Raw genomic sequence first — 16,039 nt, forward strand, 5'->3', positions numbered from 1 at the left:
ACTCCACTTCCAACACAGCTTCCTGTTACCATGTACTCTGAGAGGCAGCGGGTGATGCTCAAGTACTTGGGTCCCTGCCACCCACATGGGTGACCCAGATGGAGTTCTAGGCTCCTGGCTTGAGCCTGGCCCAGCCCATGTGTTTTTCTGGCACTTGAGGAGTAGATCAGTGGATGGAAAATCTCTCTCCATCTGTCTCTCTACCTTTCAAATAAAATAAGTAAAAATTTAAAAAGAATGTCCCCTTTGAAGAGGTCAAAATGACTGATTTTATTAACTATCAGTCAATCCTTGAGGGCTGTCTTTGAACATTCTGGGTGAATGTTTGCCTGCTGTTTGCCAAGGTCAAGCAGGCTGGAGGCAAAGCATGTGCACGACTAGGCTGGGAGCTGAACTAGTCCACCGACTCAGAGACATCATTTCTATGTAGAAGGACAACTGATGGACTTGGGTGTGGCAGAAATTTTCTCAAAAGTGAACAGAGCAAGCCTGTCACTTCAAGGAAAACAACTGACAGCATTTGTTGTCAGCAACAAAATTTGAGATTTCAAAAGAAAAAAAAATGTATATAACTTTACAAATTTTACATCGGTCACTGTGAGCTTAACAGCTTCTTAAAACATTTTTTTTTTCTGATAAGACAGGTGTTAATTAGTCAAGGACCTGATTTTCAAATATTGTTTCAGAAAAGGTTATTAAAAGACCCTCTCTTCTCTAACTTTCTGCTGTAAGGCTGGATTTTCTTTATCCATTCCAACCAGACCAACGTACTTCAAAAGACTGAATACAGAAGCAGATAAGAGAATCCAGACAATAAGCAGATTTGCAAAAATGTGAAAGGAAGCCATTCTTCTCACTTTTTTGTTTTAGAAAACCGTATTTTCTTTATGTTAACATGTAACGTTACTTAACAAACAAGTAAATACGCACTTTAGAGTCCTCAGACCAAAAAGTTTGAAAACCACTGGACTAGAAAAAACAGAGGAAAGGGATTATCAAAATCTGAAGGACAAGAATTTCTGAATTTAATTCCAAACTGTTACAGCTGTGTCGGGGAAAGGACGGGAAGGGCGTGAGTGCCAGAGGTGCTGTAAGAAAACTCAGGGGAGGCACAAGCATGGCGGGACTTGTACTTTACCTTCATCTTCCATAGTAGGAAGTCAAAAGATAACATCTAAAATGGCAAAACCAAGAAAGAGCAATACAAACATTATTTCAGAAATTCAGAGGTAAACATTCACAGAAGGCTAAGAGATGGACACTGCTCCTGGAGAATGAGACGGAGAGGCGGAGGCACAGAGGAGGCCATTGTTAATTTTTTTAAATAAAAATCTTACCGCACTGACTTTGCAGCTATGGTCAGGTATTACTTTGATAAAAATTAAATTTTCCGAAGAATCCAACATTGCCACCCTAGACTTTTGTAAATCTGGCAGAAGCCATAATTTTATTCACAAGACAATTCTTTTTCTCTTTGTGAAAAGCCATGTGCCGGGACACTTGACAAGTGCACTCTGGATAATGAAGCGTGGTAATCAGTCCTCAGCAATGCTGCCAGATGGCACAGGTGCACGGAAGGTGCACGGAAGGTGCACAGAGGTGGGGAAGTAGGTGGGGAGACAGCAGGATAAGCCATTGCACATTCCATCTCTCCCATGCAGCCGGAACAACTGTCAAGGGCTTTGCCCACCAGAAAGGCAGGTCCCTCAATAGTAGTCCAGCTGGGGACATCTGGTCACCCCAGAGGACACAGGTACCTAGTTGAGACTCGGAGAGCCTACAGTTCTCTAGGTTACTCTTCAACCACAGAAGAATCAGCTGAGATACACACCTAATGCCTATGGGTATCAGGTATCATTGCAGTGCATTTATAGAGTTCTCAAACCTGCAAATGTCAGGGTATTAAAAACAGGGTAACTGAAGACCTCAAAGTGTGTAAAAAGAACTTGGAATTTCTGTTTTTACTCTGAAGTCTAGTTTAATTACAAATACCATTTCTTACCGAAAGAAACGTCTCGATGTTCTCATGAACAAAGGAAGCAATATCCTGCCAGTCCAGAATGTCCCCCAGCCAGCTGTTCTGACGACTCACATGCAGCTTGTGCCCTTTGTGCCTCCCAGAATGTGTGATGTTCTACAAACCAAACAGTTCAGAGGTGAAGTGCCCATCTTAATCTACAGAACACAAAGTGTAAACGAGCCATTTTGCTTCAAACTCACTTAAGCACTTCAGTAATGATTCAAAGGTAATAAGCAGGTTGTCATGGCCTCAAAAAATCCATGCGTAATTTTTTTCATACTACACATTTTCCACAAACTTTTTGAAAACCCCTTCAAATGCATGAATTTCAAAACATCTTGTACCAAAATAGATTTATCTTTTAATTCCATTGTCCATGATCTTTTTGAAGTTCCTGCATATTAATTATATTAAGACAGTGAATTAATGCCACTACTGCCTGAGTCTCTAGACAGTCTAACATGAAGCCATTGCAATATGCTTCTGTCTACAGCTCACGCCTAGTTCCAGTGGAAGACAGAGCTCTTCCCTTGCAACTCTCAACAGCTTTCTGGGTCTAAATGCTGGAGACTAACCAGCAACTCAAGCAGAGCGTTATGATCTGAGGCTTAAGACGTTGCCATTTAAAAACTTCAATAAATGAAAGTCCAGTGTTAATACTATCTAGGAGATCAGTCTAACTTTACAATGGAAAGCCTCAGCTAACACAACTCACCTTTACAAACCAAGAGTGATACAGTCTGTCCCAAAGTTCCAGTACTTGCTTTTCAATTACAGCAGTGTTGTTCATCTTATCTCCTAGAATTTTATGAAGCTAGAAAAAATACAGATAGAATCTGGTTTAATACTTCAAACCACAATCCAGTAAAATTAAACCCCCTGGTTCTGTATTTCCAGTCAATGTCCTTTCCTCTCTCATCTTTTTTTATTTCTTTTCTTTTCTCTGAGAGAACTACTGGAGGGTACCAGAGACTGGGGGCACACAAATGCCATGAGTATCAGTGACTTATCTGATCCATCTGTGCAAAGAATCTTCCCTCTTACCTCAGCGCCCACCCAGTAAACGCAAGTCTCAAGTTACATTTATCGCTTTACCAAGAATTCACAGAACTTTAAGTAAAATGTCAGGGCCTTCACTATAAATACAAGTCCTTGTCTTAGTTTGATTGCCAAGAAGTCTGGTCTCAGATAGTGATGACTGGTCAGACTGGCTTCTGGGTTTGTGGGAATCAAGTTCAATGAGACAATGTGATTAGAGGAAGGCTACTGATTATATTATCTACCATTTCTTATTACTTAAACCATATTGTAATATTAAAAATTTTTCAATAATTGGTAACCAATTATTTATTCTTTTTTTTTTTTTTTTTTTTTTTTTTTTTTTTTTTTTAGTGAGAGAGTGGCCATTCTGCCATACTTGATTACAATATGTATTTACTGGGGACTGGCGCTGTGGCATAGAAGGTAAAACCACCACCTGCAGTGCCAGCATCCCATATGGGCACTGGTTTGAGTCCCAACTGCTCCACTTCTAATCTAGCTCTCTGGAATGGCCTGGGAAAGCAGTAGAAGATGGCCCCTGCACCCATGTGGAAGACCTGGAAGAAGCTCCTGGCTCCTGATCAGCACAGCTCTGGCTATTGCAGCCATCTGGGGAGTGAACCAGTGAACAGAATGTATCTCTCTCTCTCTCTCTCTCTCTCTCTCTCTCTCTGCCTTTGCCTCTCTGTAACTCTGCCATTAAAATAAAATAAATAAATCCTTTTAAGAAATACGTATTTACTTACTTTTTGTCCACTTGATGTTGGCCCTAGAGATACCTGAACTAGTTATTAGACATCTTTGATGTAAATATGCCTTCATTATTTAATTAATTTATTCATAAAGGAAACACAAACTAGTAAATATAATAAAATCCATTTACCTTTGCAAAGTATTCTATATTCTATGACAACCCCAAGAGTTAGAAAAGACTTTGTCATCACCTTTGCTCTTTTAAGATGACAGAACAACTGCGAAGGGTCTATGACATGCCCAGGGTCATGCAGCTAAGTGGCAGAGTCAGGGTTAAAAGTTCTCTGATGTTCTTTCAACTACAGCATAGGCAGGCTATGAACAGATAACATCCAACAAAGAAAGTTACCCCAAATGATTAAAAGCCACAATTACTCAGAGTCTAACTTCCTTGGGTTATTTTGAATGCACCATGAAGGTCAGACCCGCTCATGACTTCCTACTACCAATCCTCCCTCTCTTGTCAGCCTCAGAGATGTCCTAACCAGAAGAGGCTTCAAACTGTCAGTCAGCCTTCAGTCCAGGCTGTCCAACCACAGTAGCCCATCTCTTTACACAGTGTCTCTCTCTCTCACCAGAGCGGTGAATAACTCTAAAATACCACAACTATTAAAGGAAAGGGCAGTCAGGCATAATTTCACATGTTATGAAACACTCCTTCCAAAACTGTGGTGCTGTCGACCACAAGGGAACACTCAGGCACAGGCTACTGTGAAGTCACAAGGAGAGCAGAGTCTAAGGGACTTATCACTGCTATTAGAAGCATCGCTCGCCGGTGCCGCGGCTCACTAGGCTAATCCTCCGCCTTGCGGCGCTGGCACACCGGGTTCTAGTCCCGGTCGGGGTGCCGGATTCTGTCCCGGTTGCCCCTCTTCCAGGCCAGCTCTCTGCTGTGGCCAAGTGCTTGGGCCCTGCACCCCATGGGAGACCAGGAGAAGCACCTGGCTCCTGGCTTCAGATCAGCGCGGTGCGCCGGCCGTGCCGGCCATTGGAGGGTGAATGAACGGCAAAAGGAAAACCTTTCTCTCTGTCTCTCTCTCTCACTGTCCACTCTGCCTGTCAAAAAAAAAAAAAAAAAAAAAAAGAAGAAGAAGAAGAAGAAGAAGCATCGCTCAAGCACATGTACTGTTGGTGGTGGATGACAAGCTGTCTGCACATGAAAAAGCACGAAAGCATTAAGAGCTGTCAGGATGCCATCTGAAAACCCTCTAACCTAAGACAAATAACCTCATCTCTAGAACAGGACTGATACATGCCAGTGGGTAGTACTCTATAATCATCTTACCTTTTTTTAAAAAGATTTATTTTTTTATTTATTTGAAAGACAGAGTTAGAGAGGTAGAGACAGAGAGAGAGGTCTTCCATCCGCTGGTTCACTCTCCAGATGGCCGCAACGGCCAGAGCTGTGCAGATCTGAAGCCAGGAGCCAAGAGCCCCCTCCAAGTCTCCCACGTGGGGGCAGGGGCCCAAGGACATAGCCATCCTCCAATGCCTTCCCAGGCCATAGCAGAGAGCTGGATTGGAAGAAGAGCAGCCGGGATTAGAACCGGCACCCACATGGACACCAGCGCCCCAGGCCAGGGCTTCAACCCACTGCGCCACAGCACTGGCCCCAATCATCTTACTTAAAACCTCAGGGGCAGGGCAGGTGCTCAGTGCAGTGGCTAAGATGCCACTTGGATGGCACATCTCATATTGCAGTGAATGGGTTTGAATCCCAACTCCACTTCTAATTACAGATTCCTGTTAATGTGAATGCTGGGAAGGCAGCAGATGATGGCTCAAACACTTGGGTTCCTGCCACCCACGTGAGACCCACATGGGAATGAGCTACTGGCTCCTGATTTTAGCTTGGTACAGTCCTGGATATTGCAGGCATTTAGAGAGTAAAACAGAAAATGGAAGGCCTCTGTCTGTCTCTGTCTTTCAAAGAAATAAGTTTTTTCTTTTTGAAAGATTTATTTAGTTATTTGAAAGTTATGGGGGTGAGGGAGAGAGAAAGAGATCTTCCACCCACTGGTTCACTCCCCAAATGGCCCCAGGGCTGGGGCTGGGCCAGGAGCTTCTTCCAAGTCTCCCATGTGGGTGCAGGGGCCCAAGTACTGGGCCATTTTCCACTGCTTTCGCAGGCCATAACAGAGAGCTGGATCAGAAGTGGAGCAGCCGGGTCTCAAACCAGTGTCCATATGGGAAGCCAGCACTGCAGACAGCAGCTTCAACCCACAGCGCCAGCCCAAAGTAATGTTTTTTAAAAAGAAAGATCATACCGAGCAAAAAGTTCAAGCAAGTATGTTGAGTGAGGAACACAAACAGGGAAGCCCTGAGTAGAACCCAAACACTATGCAGTGTTCACAGGACACAAGGGTGAGGGCGGACAGGCAGGAACCTTCTCTGTTCTTCGCCACGCACACCCTAAAACACTCTCCTTTTCTGGACGTGACAATTCTTCGCTAGCTTCTGCCCACACTAGACTTTAGCTCTTGTAACCCAATTCTTCTGAGTCTTAGCTGGATAAGATCTCAGGCTCCTTTTGAAAGCTACCTCTCCAGTTTCAACGGTTGCTTTGTTTAATAATTTTACTGAGATATCATTCACACACTTTGCAATTCATCAAGTATGCAATTCAAGGGTTTTTAAAAGATTCATAGTTACATAACCATTACTACTGATTTTAAAACATTTTCTGGCCAGCACCGTGGCTCACTAGGCTAATCCTCCACCTGCGGCACCGGTACCCCGGTTTCTAGTCCTGGTTGGGGCGCCGGATGCTGTCCCGGTTGCTCCTCTTCCAGGCCAGCTCTCTGCTGTGGCCTGGGAGTGCAGTGGAGGATGGCCCAAGTGCTTGGGCCCTGCACCCGCAAGGGAGACCAGGAGAAGCACCTGGCTCCTGGCTTTGGATTAGTGCAGTGCACCGGCCGTAGTGGCCATTTTGGGGGTGAACCAGCGGAAGGAAGACCTTTCCCTCTGTCTCTCTCTCACTGTCTAACTTTGCCTGTCAAAACAAACAAACAAACAAACAAAACATTTTGTTTACCCCAAAAGGAAGCTCCACATCAATTCTCTGTTCTACCCTGTCTCACAGACAGCTAAATTTCTCCTAACCCGAGGGACCACTGCTTGTGTTCTGCCTCCACGCACTTGCCTCCCCTGAACAATTCATATAAATAGAATCATATATATGCCTTTGAGACTATTTCTTTCATTTAGCATGATTTTTTCCCCAAGGTTTATCTAAATGCTGTAGCATTTACCAGTCTTCATTCCTTTTTAGGGCCAAATAATACTCCATCATGTGACTACACATCTTTGATTTATCCATCCATCCATCAGTTGATACTTATGTTTAGATATTATTGTTTTGTCTTAAAAATCAGAATCACATGCAATTTATAATTTATGTTATCAATGTCCATCCCCCTTTAGCTATCTTTTCTTTTAAAATCTTAAGCAAAAGATTTCATATCTCTCTATTCTGTAAGTAATCAGAAATACCTAAAAATCAAACGCCTGACGGCTGGTGTAGTAGGTTAATCCTCCGCCTGCAACGCCGGCATCCCATATGGGCACCGGTTCTAATCTCAGCTGCTCCTCTTCCAATCCAGCTCTCTGCTGAGGCCTGGGAAAGCAGTGGAAGATGGCCCAAGTACCTAGGCCCCTGCACCTGCATGGGAGACCGGGAAGAAGCACCTGGCTTTGGATCGGCGCAGCCCAGCTATTGTGGCCATTTGGGGAGTGAACCAACGGAAGGAAGACCTTTGTCTCTGTCTCACCCTCTCACTATCTGTAACTCTACCTCTCAAAAAAAAAAAAAAAAAATAATCAAATGCCTGGCGCTGGCATTGTGGTGCAGCAGATTAAGCCATCTTCAAGGCCAGCACTACATGTAAGAGCGCTGGTTTGAGTCCCAGTTGCTCCACTTCCAATCCAGTTTACTGCTAATGGACCTGGGAAGGCCATGGAAAATGGCCCAAACGCTTGGGCTCCTGCCACCTATGTGGGAAACCAGATAAGAGTTCCTGGCTCCTGGTTACAGCCTGGTCCAGACCTCATTGTTGTGTCCATTTGGAGAATGAAGCAGCAGATGGAAGCTCACTTGTTTGCTTGTTCTTTTTCTTTCTCCCTCTCCCTTTCATTCTCTCTCTATGCTGCTCTACCTTTCAAATAAATAAATCTTTAAAAAAAATCCTAATTTCTCCCAAATACATCAAGTAAGAATCAAATGGCCAAGCTTTACACAAAATAACACACTTCTATAAGTCTAACAGCTTCCTGCAATGGCTGGATCTTCCTTCTATAACCCTTCTGAGATGTACATGTACATACTTATTTTTAAGTTATTCAATAAATCTTTTTAAATAATCTGTCATATGACAATTTCAAGAAAATCAGTAACATACCTTTCTCTCAGTTTTTGTGTGTGTTTTGTTTGTTTGTTTGTTTTTTACAGGCAGAGTGGACAGTGAGAGAGAGAGACAGAGAGAAAGGTCTTTCTTTTGCCCTTGGTTCACCCTCCAATGGCACACTTCTGGCTCTGCACCTTCACTCACATCAGTAGAATACACTTTTCCTTGATCTGCCAGGGTTTATGTCCACTCCTAAATGAAAACGCTTCCTCTGGTCCCAGGCACATGCTTCTAGCATACTATAGCAGAATGAACAAGTCTGAAACCAAGCTCTGCAATTCACCACCTGACCATCAGGGATTTACTCGGTCTAGCTCAGTCTGGTTCCCGAAAGAAGTCATCTGTGAAGAAGGCACAACAGTCCAGACTACTGAAGGCTTCTCGGAAAGATTACATGAAACTAACTGAATACTGCCAGGCACTGTTGCCTTCAGATAAAAGGACTTAACATGCTACTGATACCATAAGGTACAATTTGACCACCGCAGCTTAGTGGGTATCCGAATAATGAAATCAGATCTATCTTGAAAATGAAGTAAATGACCAACCCTCACACTGTTCAATGTGATCACGCAGATGGCTACCCTTCATGGCATGTCACTTGTCAATCTGTAGACTTAAGCCTATTTCAAAAACAGAAACTTGGGGGCCAATGTTGTGACATAGCAGGTAAAACTGCTGCCTGTGACACCGGCATTCCATACGGGCGCAAGTTTGAGACCCAGCTGCTCTACTTCCAATCCGGCTCCCTGCTGATGTGCCTGGGAAGGCAGTGAAGGATGGCCCAAATGCTTGGGCCCCCACATCCATGTGGGGAGACCTGGAAGAAGCTCCTGGCTCTTGGTTTCGGCCCAGCCCAATCCTGGGTGTTGCCGCCATTTGTGGGGTGGACCACCAGATGGTGGATCAATCAATCTCTCTCCCTCTCTCTGACTCTGCCATTCATATACATAAATAGTCTTTATTTAAAAAATGGAAATTGTCCTACATAATTTCAAACAAAGCAAAATGTCACTGCCAGCGACTATCCCGCAGAGAAAGCCGTAAGAAAGGCTCTCCCCTACCTTGTGGGTTATCCATTCTCGTCCATACTGATACACGTTGTTAGCTGCGGAATTCAGGGCCCTTTGGACCACCTGTGCCTCGGGAAGCCAACTGAAGTAAAATAAATAAAAATGAAATCAGAAACAAAAAAGTATGCTTTTAGTGTACTGTAACAATTATGCTTTGAACGTGATGCACGTAAGCAATTAATAGCAGACCAATTGTTGATCAGTCATCAAGGCAAAGATACAAAGCAGGATTTCACAAGGAGGAATCCTTGACTTGCAGGCTCAACTGGCCTAATTCTAAGAGTCAGGGTTTCCCTTCAAACTTTCCGTAGCTTTACACCCACTGCCTCCATAACCTGCCTTGCATTCTACCCTGGGAATTCTTTCTCTGTCTACACGTCCGGGGTCATTTGCTCAATTCAGCACCAAGGGAAGTAGTTCTGGGACACTGGGATATGCGGATCTGGGACAAGGTTCTCAGTGTGGTCCACAGAGCAGTAGCATCAGAACTGCTAGGAAACCTATTAGAAACTAAAATGCTTCGAATCGACCTCAATCTGCTGAATAGAAAACTCTGGGGCTGGACCCTGCCCTATGCACCTTAACAAACTGCAGGTGATTTTGATGTGTAATTAGGGTTTGAGAAACGCTGGGCCAGGAAAGTGAACTGGGGAAGAGCACAAAGCAGTAAGAGAATGAATAATTATTTTCAATCTTTAATTCACAGAAGACCATTTGTGAAAGATTTATTTATTTATTTGAAAGTCAGAGAGAGAGAGAGAGACACGAGGTGAGGGGAGAAGGAGAGGGGGAGAGAGAGATTGATCTTCTGTTTGCTGGTTTACTCCCTAGATGGCCACAATGGTCAGGGCTGGGCCAGGCAGAAGCCAGGAGCCAAGAACTTCTTCCAAGTGGCAGAATACCAGTTTGATTCCCAGCTGCGAATGAGAATGCAGCTTTTTTTTTTTTTTTCCACTGCTCCACTTCTGATCCAGCTCTGTACCAGTGCAACTGGGAAAGCAGGGGATGATGGCCCAAGTACTTGGGCCCCTGTCACCTATGTGGAAGACCTAGATGGAGCTCTAGGCTCCTGGCATCAGCCCAGACCAACCCCAGCCATTGCAGTAATTTGGGGATGACAGAAGATCTCTCTCACCCTCCTCTGTCCTATCATTCTGCCTTTGAAACAAAAAATCTTTAAAAAGGGAGCAAGTGAGTCAACTGCCTCTGACAACCACACAAGTTATGAGGACTAAAAAAGCGATGGTCCTTTCCCCAGAAAAACCAGGTTAGAGGTAGGGGAAGACTGGGGTGGGGATCAATTAAGAAGTAGACTGTCAAATTAAAAGTGGGTTGAATCTTAAGAACTAACACTTCATCCTACACTCTAAAAGCTTAAAGTAGAGATCAATTTGGGCAAATTCCTTAATTAAAATATTTCTCAGCAAGACAAGATTTTAGAGACACTTATAATGATTTTAAAGTATAAGGACATGAACATGAAATTTGGTTCACTAAAGAGGAATGTGATTTTGGAGAAGTTAATTTAAACAGCTTTTAAACTACTCTGGTATTTATACACTTAGCAGTGGCCTGAATAAATTGCTGAATACTTTTAATTATGAGGTACCATACTTTCAGGAGGAAAATTACATCCTGAGAGTTAATTCAAAATGTGGAGACTCACAAAGACACAGGGAAGGCTCACCAGTGGCTGACCAACTTTAGCCAGGCCTGAGGAAAAGTCTCGCTGGCAGCTGAGAACACACTCTCCATCAATGTTCTCAAGCAGGCGTCCAGAGAGAGAAACAGGTGATGACAGCTGTTGTGAGGCCAAGTCCAAGGCATTGGCTCAGTCCCTACCTCTCCATAATGAATGTCTTCTGGGAGCCACAGGGCCAGAAAACCTGAGTAACCTTAGCTGGGATGAACTGGGATGCGCCTCGGCCTCATCCTATCACACAGCCACAAAGCTGAGCTCTGTTGGAGTCTTTTCACCACGAAGTCTCCTACTCCCCGTGCACAGAGCCGCCTCAGAACGGTCTTAGGAGTTCGTACTGCCTGCCCTCGCCCTTCTGACCTGGCCCGACAGAGAACAGCCATGTTTTAAAATGATTTAATTCAGGGGCAGGTGCTGTGGCGCAGCGGGTAAAGCCGCCACCTGCAGTGCAGGCATCCCATATGGGCGCTGGTTCAAGTCCCGGCTGCTCCACTTCCGATCCAGCTCTCTGCTATGGCCTGGGAAAGCAGTAGAAGATGGCCCAAGGTCTTGGGCCCCTGCACCTGCGTGGGATAACTGGAGGAGGCTCCTGGCTCCTGGCTTTGGATTGGCGCAGCTCTGGCCATTGCAGCCATCGGGGGAGTGAATCAGCAGATGGAAGACCTCTCTCTCTTTCTCTCTGCCTCTCCTTTTCTCTCTGTGTAACTCTGCCTTTCAAATAAATAAATAAATCTTTTAAAAAAATGATTTAATTGAGTCTATCAGGTTCCTTGCTAGGAAGAGCAGAGCTGGGGGACATTCAGTACCATGCCAGTGCCATCTCCTAATGAGGAACCTGAGAGGCAGGAATCAGTAGAAAATAAAAAAGTCCCCACACTAGCTGAACTGTCTAAGACAGGGATCAGGATGCGCTCCAACTTCAACCTCATGTGTCGATGCTCCACTGAGAGGATCACCTACTCTTTCTAATGCATCCAACAGGTCACTAGCACATCCACAGGAAGCTGAATCACTACACAGGACATATAAAATGCACCGAGCTGGAGGAAAGTCCATGTTATTCTGAACTGCATGTCTTCTACCTGGAGGATCTACCTGAGATCCCCACAAGGTCAAGTGCTCTCCACATGACAGGAATCCACTGAGCACTGAGAGGTGCAGGGAACTATTATTATCATCTCAAGTCAAACTTGTAAAACCTGAAGACGGTCAGTGCAGTACACCAACATCAACGTCCAAGGTTCGTTATTGTATTACAGTGACGCAAGGTGACCACCTTGGAGGCGGTGGGGTGAACAGTACACAGCATCTCCCTGGACACATCTGTGTGACTCCCTGGCCATCTATGATTATTTCAAAGTTTTAAAGCAAAAAACCTTTCTACAATTACCTGATCTGGAGCTACTCAAGCTGTGTGTGCCTTCAGGACAGCAACAGAAGTGCTGTTACAACTCAAAACCGGTATGGACGGGCTCTGGGTTTATTCCTACTATGCAATAGTGACCACCAAAGGAAGGAGTGCTCTGAAAGTTAAGGCTGGGACTGAGCCCTGGACGGCAATACCTGGAAGAAAGGCTCTCAGCCCTTGAAAGGTGCTACCTACCTGCCTGGGACCCAGGTGGCTCCTTCCTAGAGTCTAACAGCTTGCCCATGTTGCTTCTCTCCTCCTCCCATTCTCATTTCAAAAATGTCTCATGTCCAAAGAGCCAGAGGCAGAAGACCTCACTTCCTACTTTGTAGGTGCCTCACCCCCACTTTCCTCATCCCATGCCACTATACTTGCAGTATTTACCCTACCCCCATTGTGGCCTGCTTTCCCCATTTGTTCACTGATCCATCTGGTGCTTCCTCCTCAGAGAAACGCACTCGCTCCTGGTATTTTCAACCCCTCCCCCTCCATTGCACCAGCTCGCTCTTTTCCTTCCTTCCTTCCTTCCTTCCTTCCTTCCTTCCTTCCTTCCTTCCTTCCTTCCTTCCTTCCTCTCTCCCTCTCTCTCTCTCTCTTTCTTTCTTTCTTTCTTTTTTTTAACAGGCAGAGTGGATAGTGAGAGAGAGAGAGAGAGAGGTCTTCCTTTTGCCGTTCGTTCACCCTCCCATGGCCACCATGGCTGGCGCGCTGCGGCCGGCGCACCGCGCTGATCCGAAGGCAGGAGCCAGGTGCTTCTCCTGGTCTCCCATGCAGGTGCAGTGCCCAAGCACTTGGGTCATCCTCCACTACACTCTCGGGCCACAGCAGAGAGCTGGCCTGGAAGAGGGGCAGCCGGGACAGAATCCGGCGCCCCAACCAGGACTAGAACCCGGTGTGCCGGCGCCGCTAGGTGGAGGATTAGCCTATTGAGCCGCGGCGCCAGCCAACCAGCTCTTTCTCTCCAACATGTAAATGAGGTTCCTCTACCTTAACACACCCCCACAACTATAGCTCCCTCCAACCCCCGTTAGGCTCTCCCAGGCCAACGGAGCAAAGAACAACCTTATTCACTTTCTCCACCACTTCAGTTCCCTAGATCCTCTCTTCACACTGTGGTCTTTGGCTTCTGATCCACCACTTAACATGCACTGTTCTTACAGTGGCTACATCCAATGTCACCTGTATTTTTGTGTAGCAATTTGACATTGTTGACCACTACCACAATCTCAGAGTTTTCCCTGCCCTTGGCTGTTCTCTTATAGTCCACTCTCATTCTGCTTTGCCAGGTGATCATTTTCTGTTCATGCCTAAAGTCTGAAGGTGACCCTGAGGACGCAGACCCAGGCACCCTCTCTGTGAACTTTCTTTATCCTGATGCTGCCTAGTTCCAACCTAGAACTCTCACCCTATTCCTAGACTTACAAACCATCTGCCAATAGAAACATCAATCCAGATTTCTCTACTGGACTGCCTACCTACATAGCCAATGGCCTACTAGATGCCTCCACTTACACTTCCAATAGACACTTCAAACTCAACAGGTAAAAATTAGTGAAGGGTCAGTGTTGCAGCCTAGTGGGTTATACCATTGCATCCCATATGGGTGTCAGTTCGAGTCCTGGCTGCTCTAATTTTGATTCAGCTCCCTGCTAATGCATTTGGAAAAGCAGCAGAAGGTGGCCCAAGTACATGGGCCCCTGTTACCCACATGGCAGATAAAGAAGAAGCTCCTGGCTCATGGCTTTAGCTTAGCCCAGTCCCAGCTATTGCAGCCATCTGGGGAGTGAACCAGTGGATGAAAGATCTTTCTCTTTCACTGTAACTCTGACATTCAAATAAATAAATCTTAAAAAAAAAACAAAAAAACCTGCTATTGTAGCCCCATCCCAGCAGTTACAGGCATCTGTAAGTGAACCAGTAGATGAGAGATATCTATTGTTCTCTAACTGCCTTTCAAATGAATAAATAACACAATATGGGAATATGCCAAGATTTATAGAATAGAAACTTGAGAGGCCCATGTTATACAGTCAGTCAGAAGCACCAGTTCTAAGTGCTGCCACTGCCACTGTGGGAACATTATCTCAAATTCCTTAACCTTTGACCCGGAATCTTCATTTCTGAAATAAGGATAATCTCTTTGATCTACACTTAACAGTAACTGGAACAGCAACAATGTAGGTAAAAGTGGCGCTATGGCGCAGCAGGTTAACACCCTAGCCAGAAGTGCCGGCATCTCATACAGATGCCTGTTCGAGACCCAGCTGCTCCACTTCTGATCCAGCTCTCTGCTATGGCCTGGGAAAGCAGTAGAAGATGGCCCAAGTCCTTGGGCCTCGGCATCCACGTGGGAGACCCAGAAGAAGCTCCTGGCCCCTGGCTTCAGATCAGTGCAGCTCCAACAGTTGCAATCAATTGGGGAGTGAACCAGTGATGGAAGACCTCTCTCTCTCTCTCTCTCTCTCTATGCCTCTCCTCTCTCAGTGTAACTCTTTCAAATAAATATAAACCTTAAAAAAAAGTGACTGTAAATTATAAAAATGCTGTAAACTGTAAATCTCAACTCAAATATAAGGTAAATTATTCCTAAAATCTTTTTTATTTATTTATTTATTTATTTATTTTTGACAGGCAGAGTGGACAGTGAAAGAGAGAGACAGAGAGAAAGGTCTTCCTTTTGCCGTTGGTTCACCCTCCAATGGCCGCCGCAGCCAGCATGCTGCAGCCGGCACACCGCGCTGATCCGATGGCAGGAGCCAGGTACTTCTCCTGGTCTCCCATGGGGTGCAGGGCCCAAGCACTTGGGCATCCTCCACTGCCTTCCTGGGCCACAGCAGAGAGCTGGCCTGGAAGAGGAGCAACCAGGACAGAATCCGGCGCCCCGACTGGGACTAGAACCCGGTGTGCCGGCGCCGCTAGGTGGAGGATTAGCCTAGTGAGCTGCAGCACCGGCCTATTCCTAAAATCTTAAGCACTTCATCATACCCTCCTCAGTATTATTATTTTGTGGTATCTACAAAAGTGACAGCATTTATCAAAGCTTGGCAAACCCCATCTTTTATTTGCCAAAGGGGATACTACAATGAAGATAATTTCTTGCAGGGACTAAAACTAGGTCATCCCAGTTGTTCAAAATAAAATTCTTACTTTGCCCATTCAGGGTGATTTGCTAGGGTTTCATTAATCAAATTACTTGTGACTTCAATCATGTGCACGCTCTCTTGATGTACCTGTATTACAAATAAAGAGAGAAAAGAATCTGAATAAAAGGTAAGCTCAATCTAACATTAATTTTTGTACTGTATTATTAGCCAATGCTTTTAGAGCAAAGTAACTATACATCCCAGTTTGAATTAATGTAGAAACAAGCTCTGAAACATTGCTATATTTAATGTCCACAGTATGATACACACTATGGGAGATAGGAAGTATGATAGCTCCTTGTCTTTAAGGAACTCAATAATTCATTTATAAAAAAAAGGATGTGTTCAAATACCTAACACATACAAATATATTTCATCTGCATATAAATGAATGTAAGCACACTGTGTATGTGGGTGGTTGAGTATCCATAGAAGCCATACCAACACTGCATGAGCTGACTGAATTACAATGCAATAGGACATACACAAGCAAATAAGC

The 16,039-nt window shown here is 44.9% G+C and overlaps 1 protein-coding gene across 4 annotated transcripts in view; it reads right to left on the reverse strand.

Moving 5' to 3' along the window:
* Positions 1-16,039, reverse strand: part of TMEM245 (transmembrane protein 245) — a 109,893-nt gene that overhangs the window by 45,862 nt on the left and 47,992 nt on the right. For 2 of the 4 annotated variants that reach the window (XM_051843365.2, XM_051843366.2), the window contains 5 exons: positions 15,545-15,627; positions 9,282-9,372; positions 2,736-2,834; positions 2,003-2,134; positions 1,139-1,174 (listed from right to left, as the gene is read on the reverse strand). In XM_051843365.2, coding sequence (XP_051699325.2) covers positions 1,139-1,174; positions 2,003-2,134; positions 2,736-2,834; positions 9,282-9,372; positions 15,545-15,627 — 441 coding nt within the window. The remainder of the gene's footprint in view (positions 1-1,138; positions 1,175-2,002; positions 2,135-2,735; positions 2,835-9,281; positions 9,373-15,544; positions 15,628-16,039) is intronic. The other 2 variants (XM_008255796.4, XM_051843382.2) reach the window with 1 other exon arrangement.

Source organism: Oryctolagus cuniculus, chromosome 1 (assembly GCF_964237555.1).
Source record: "Oryctolagus cuniculus chromosome 1, mOryCun1.1, whole genome shotgun sequence".
Lineage (NCBI taxonomy): Eukaryota > Metazoa > Chordata > Mammalia > Lagomorpha > Leporidae > Oryctolagus > Oryctolagus cuniculus.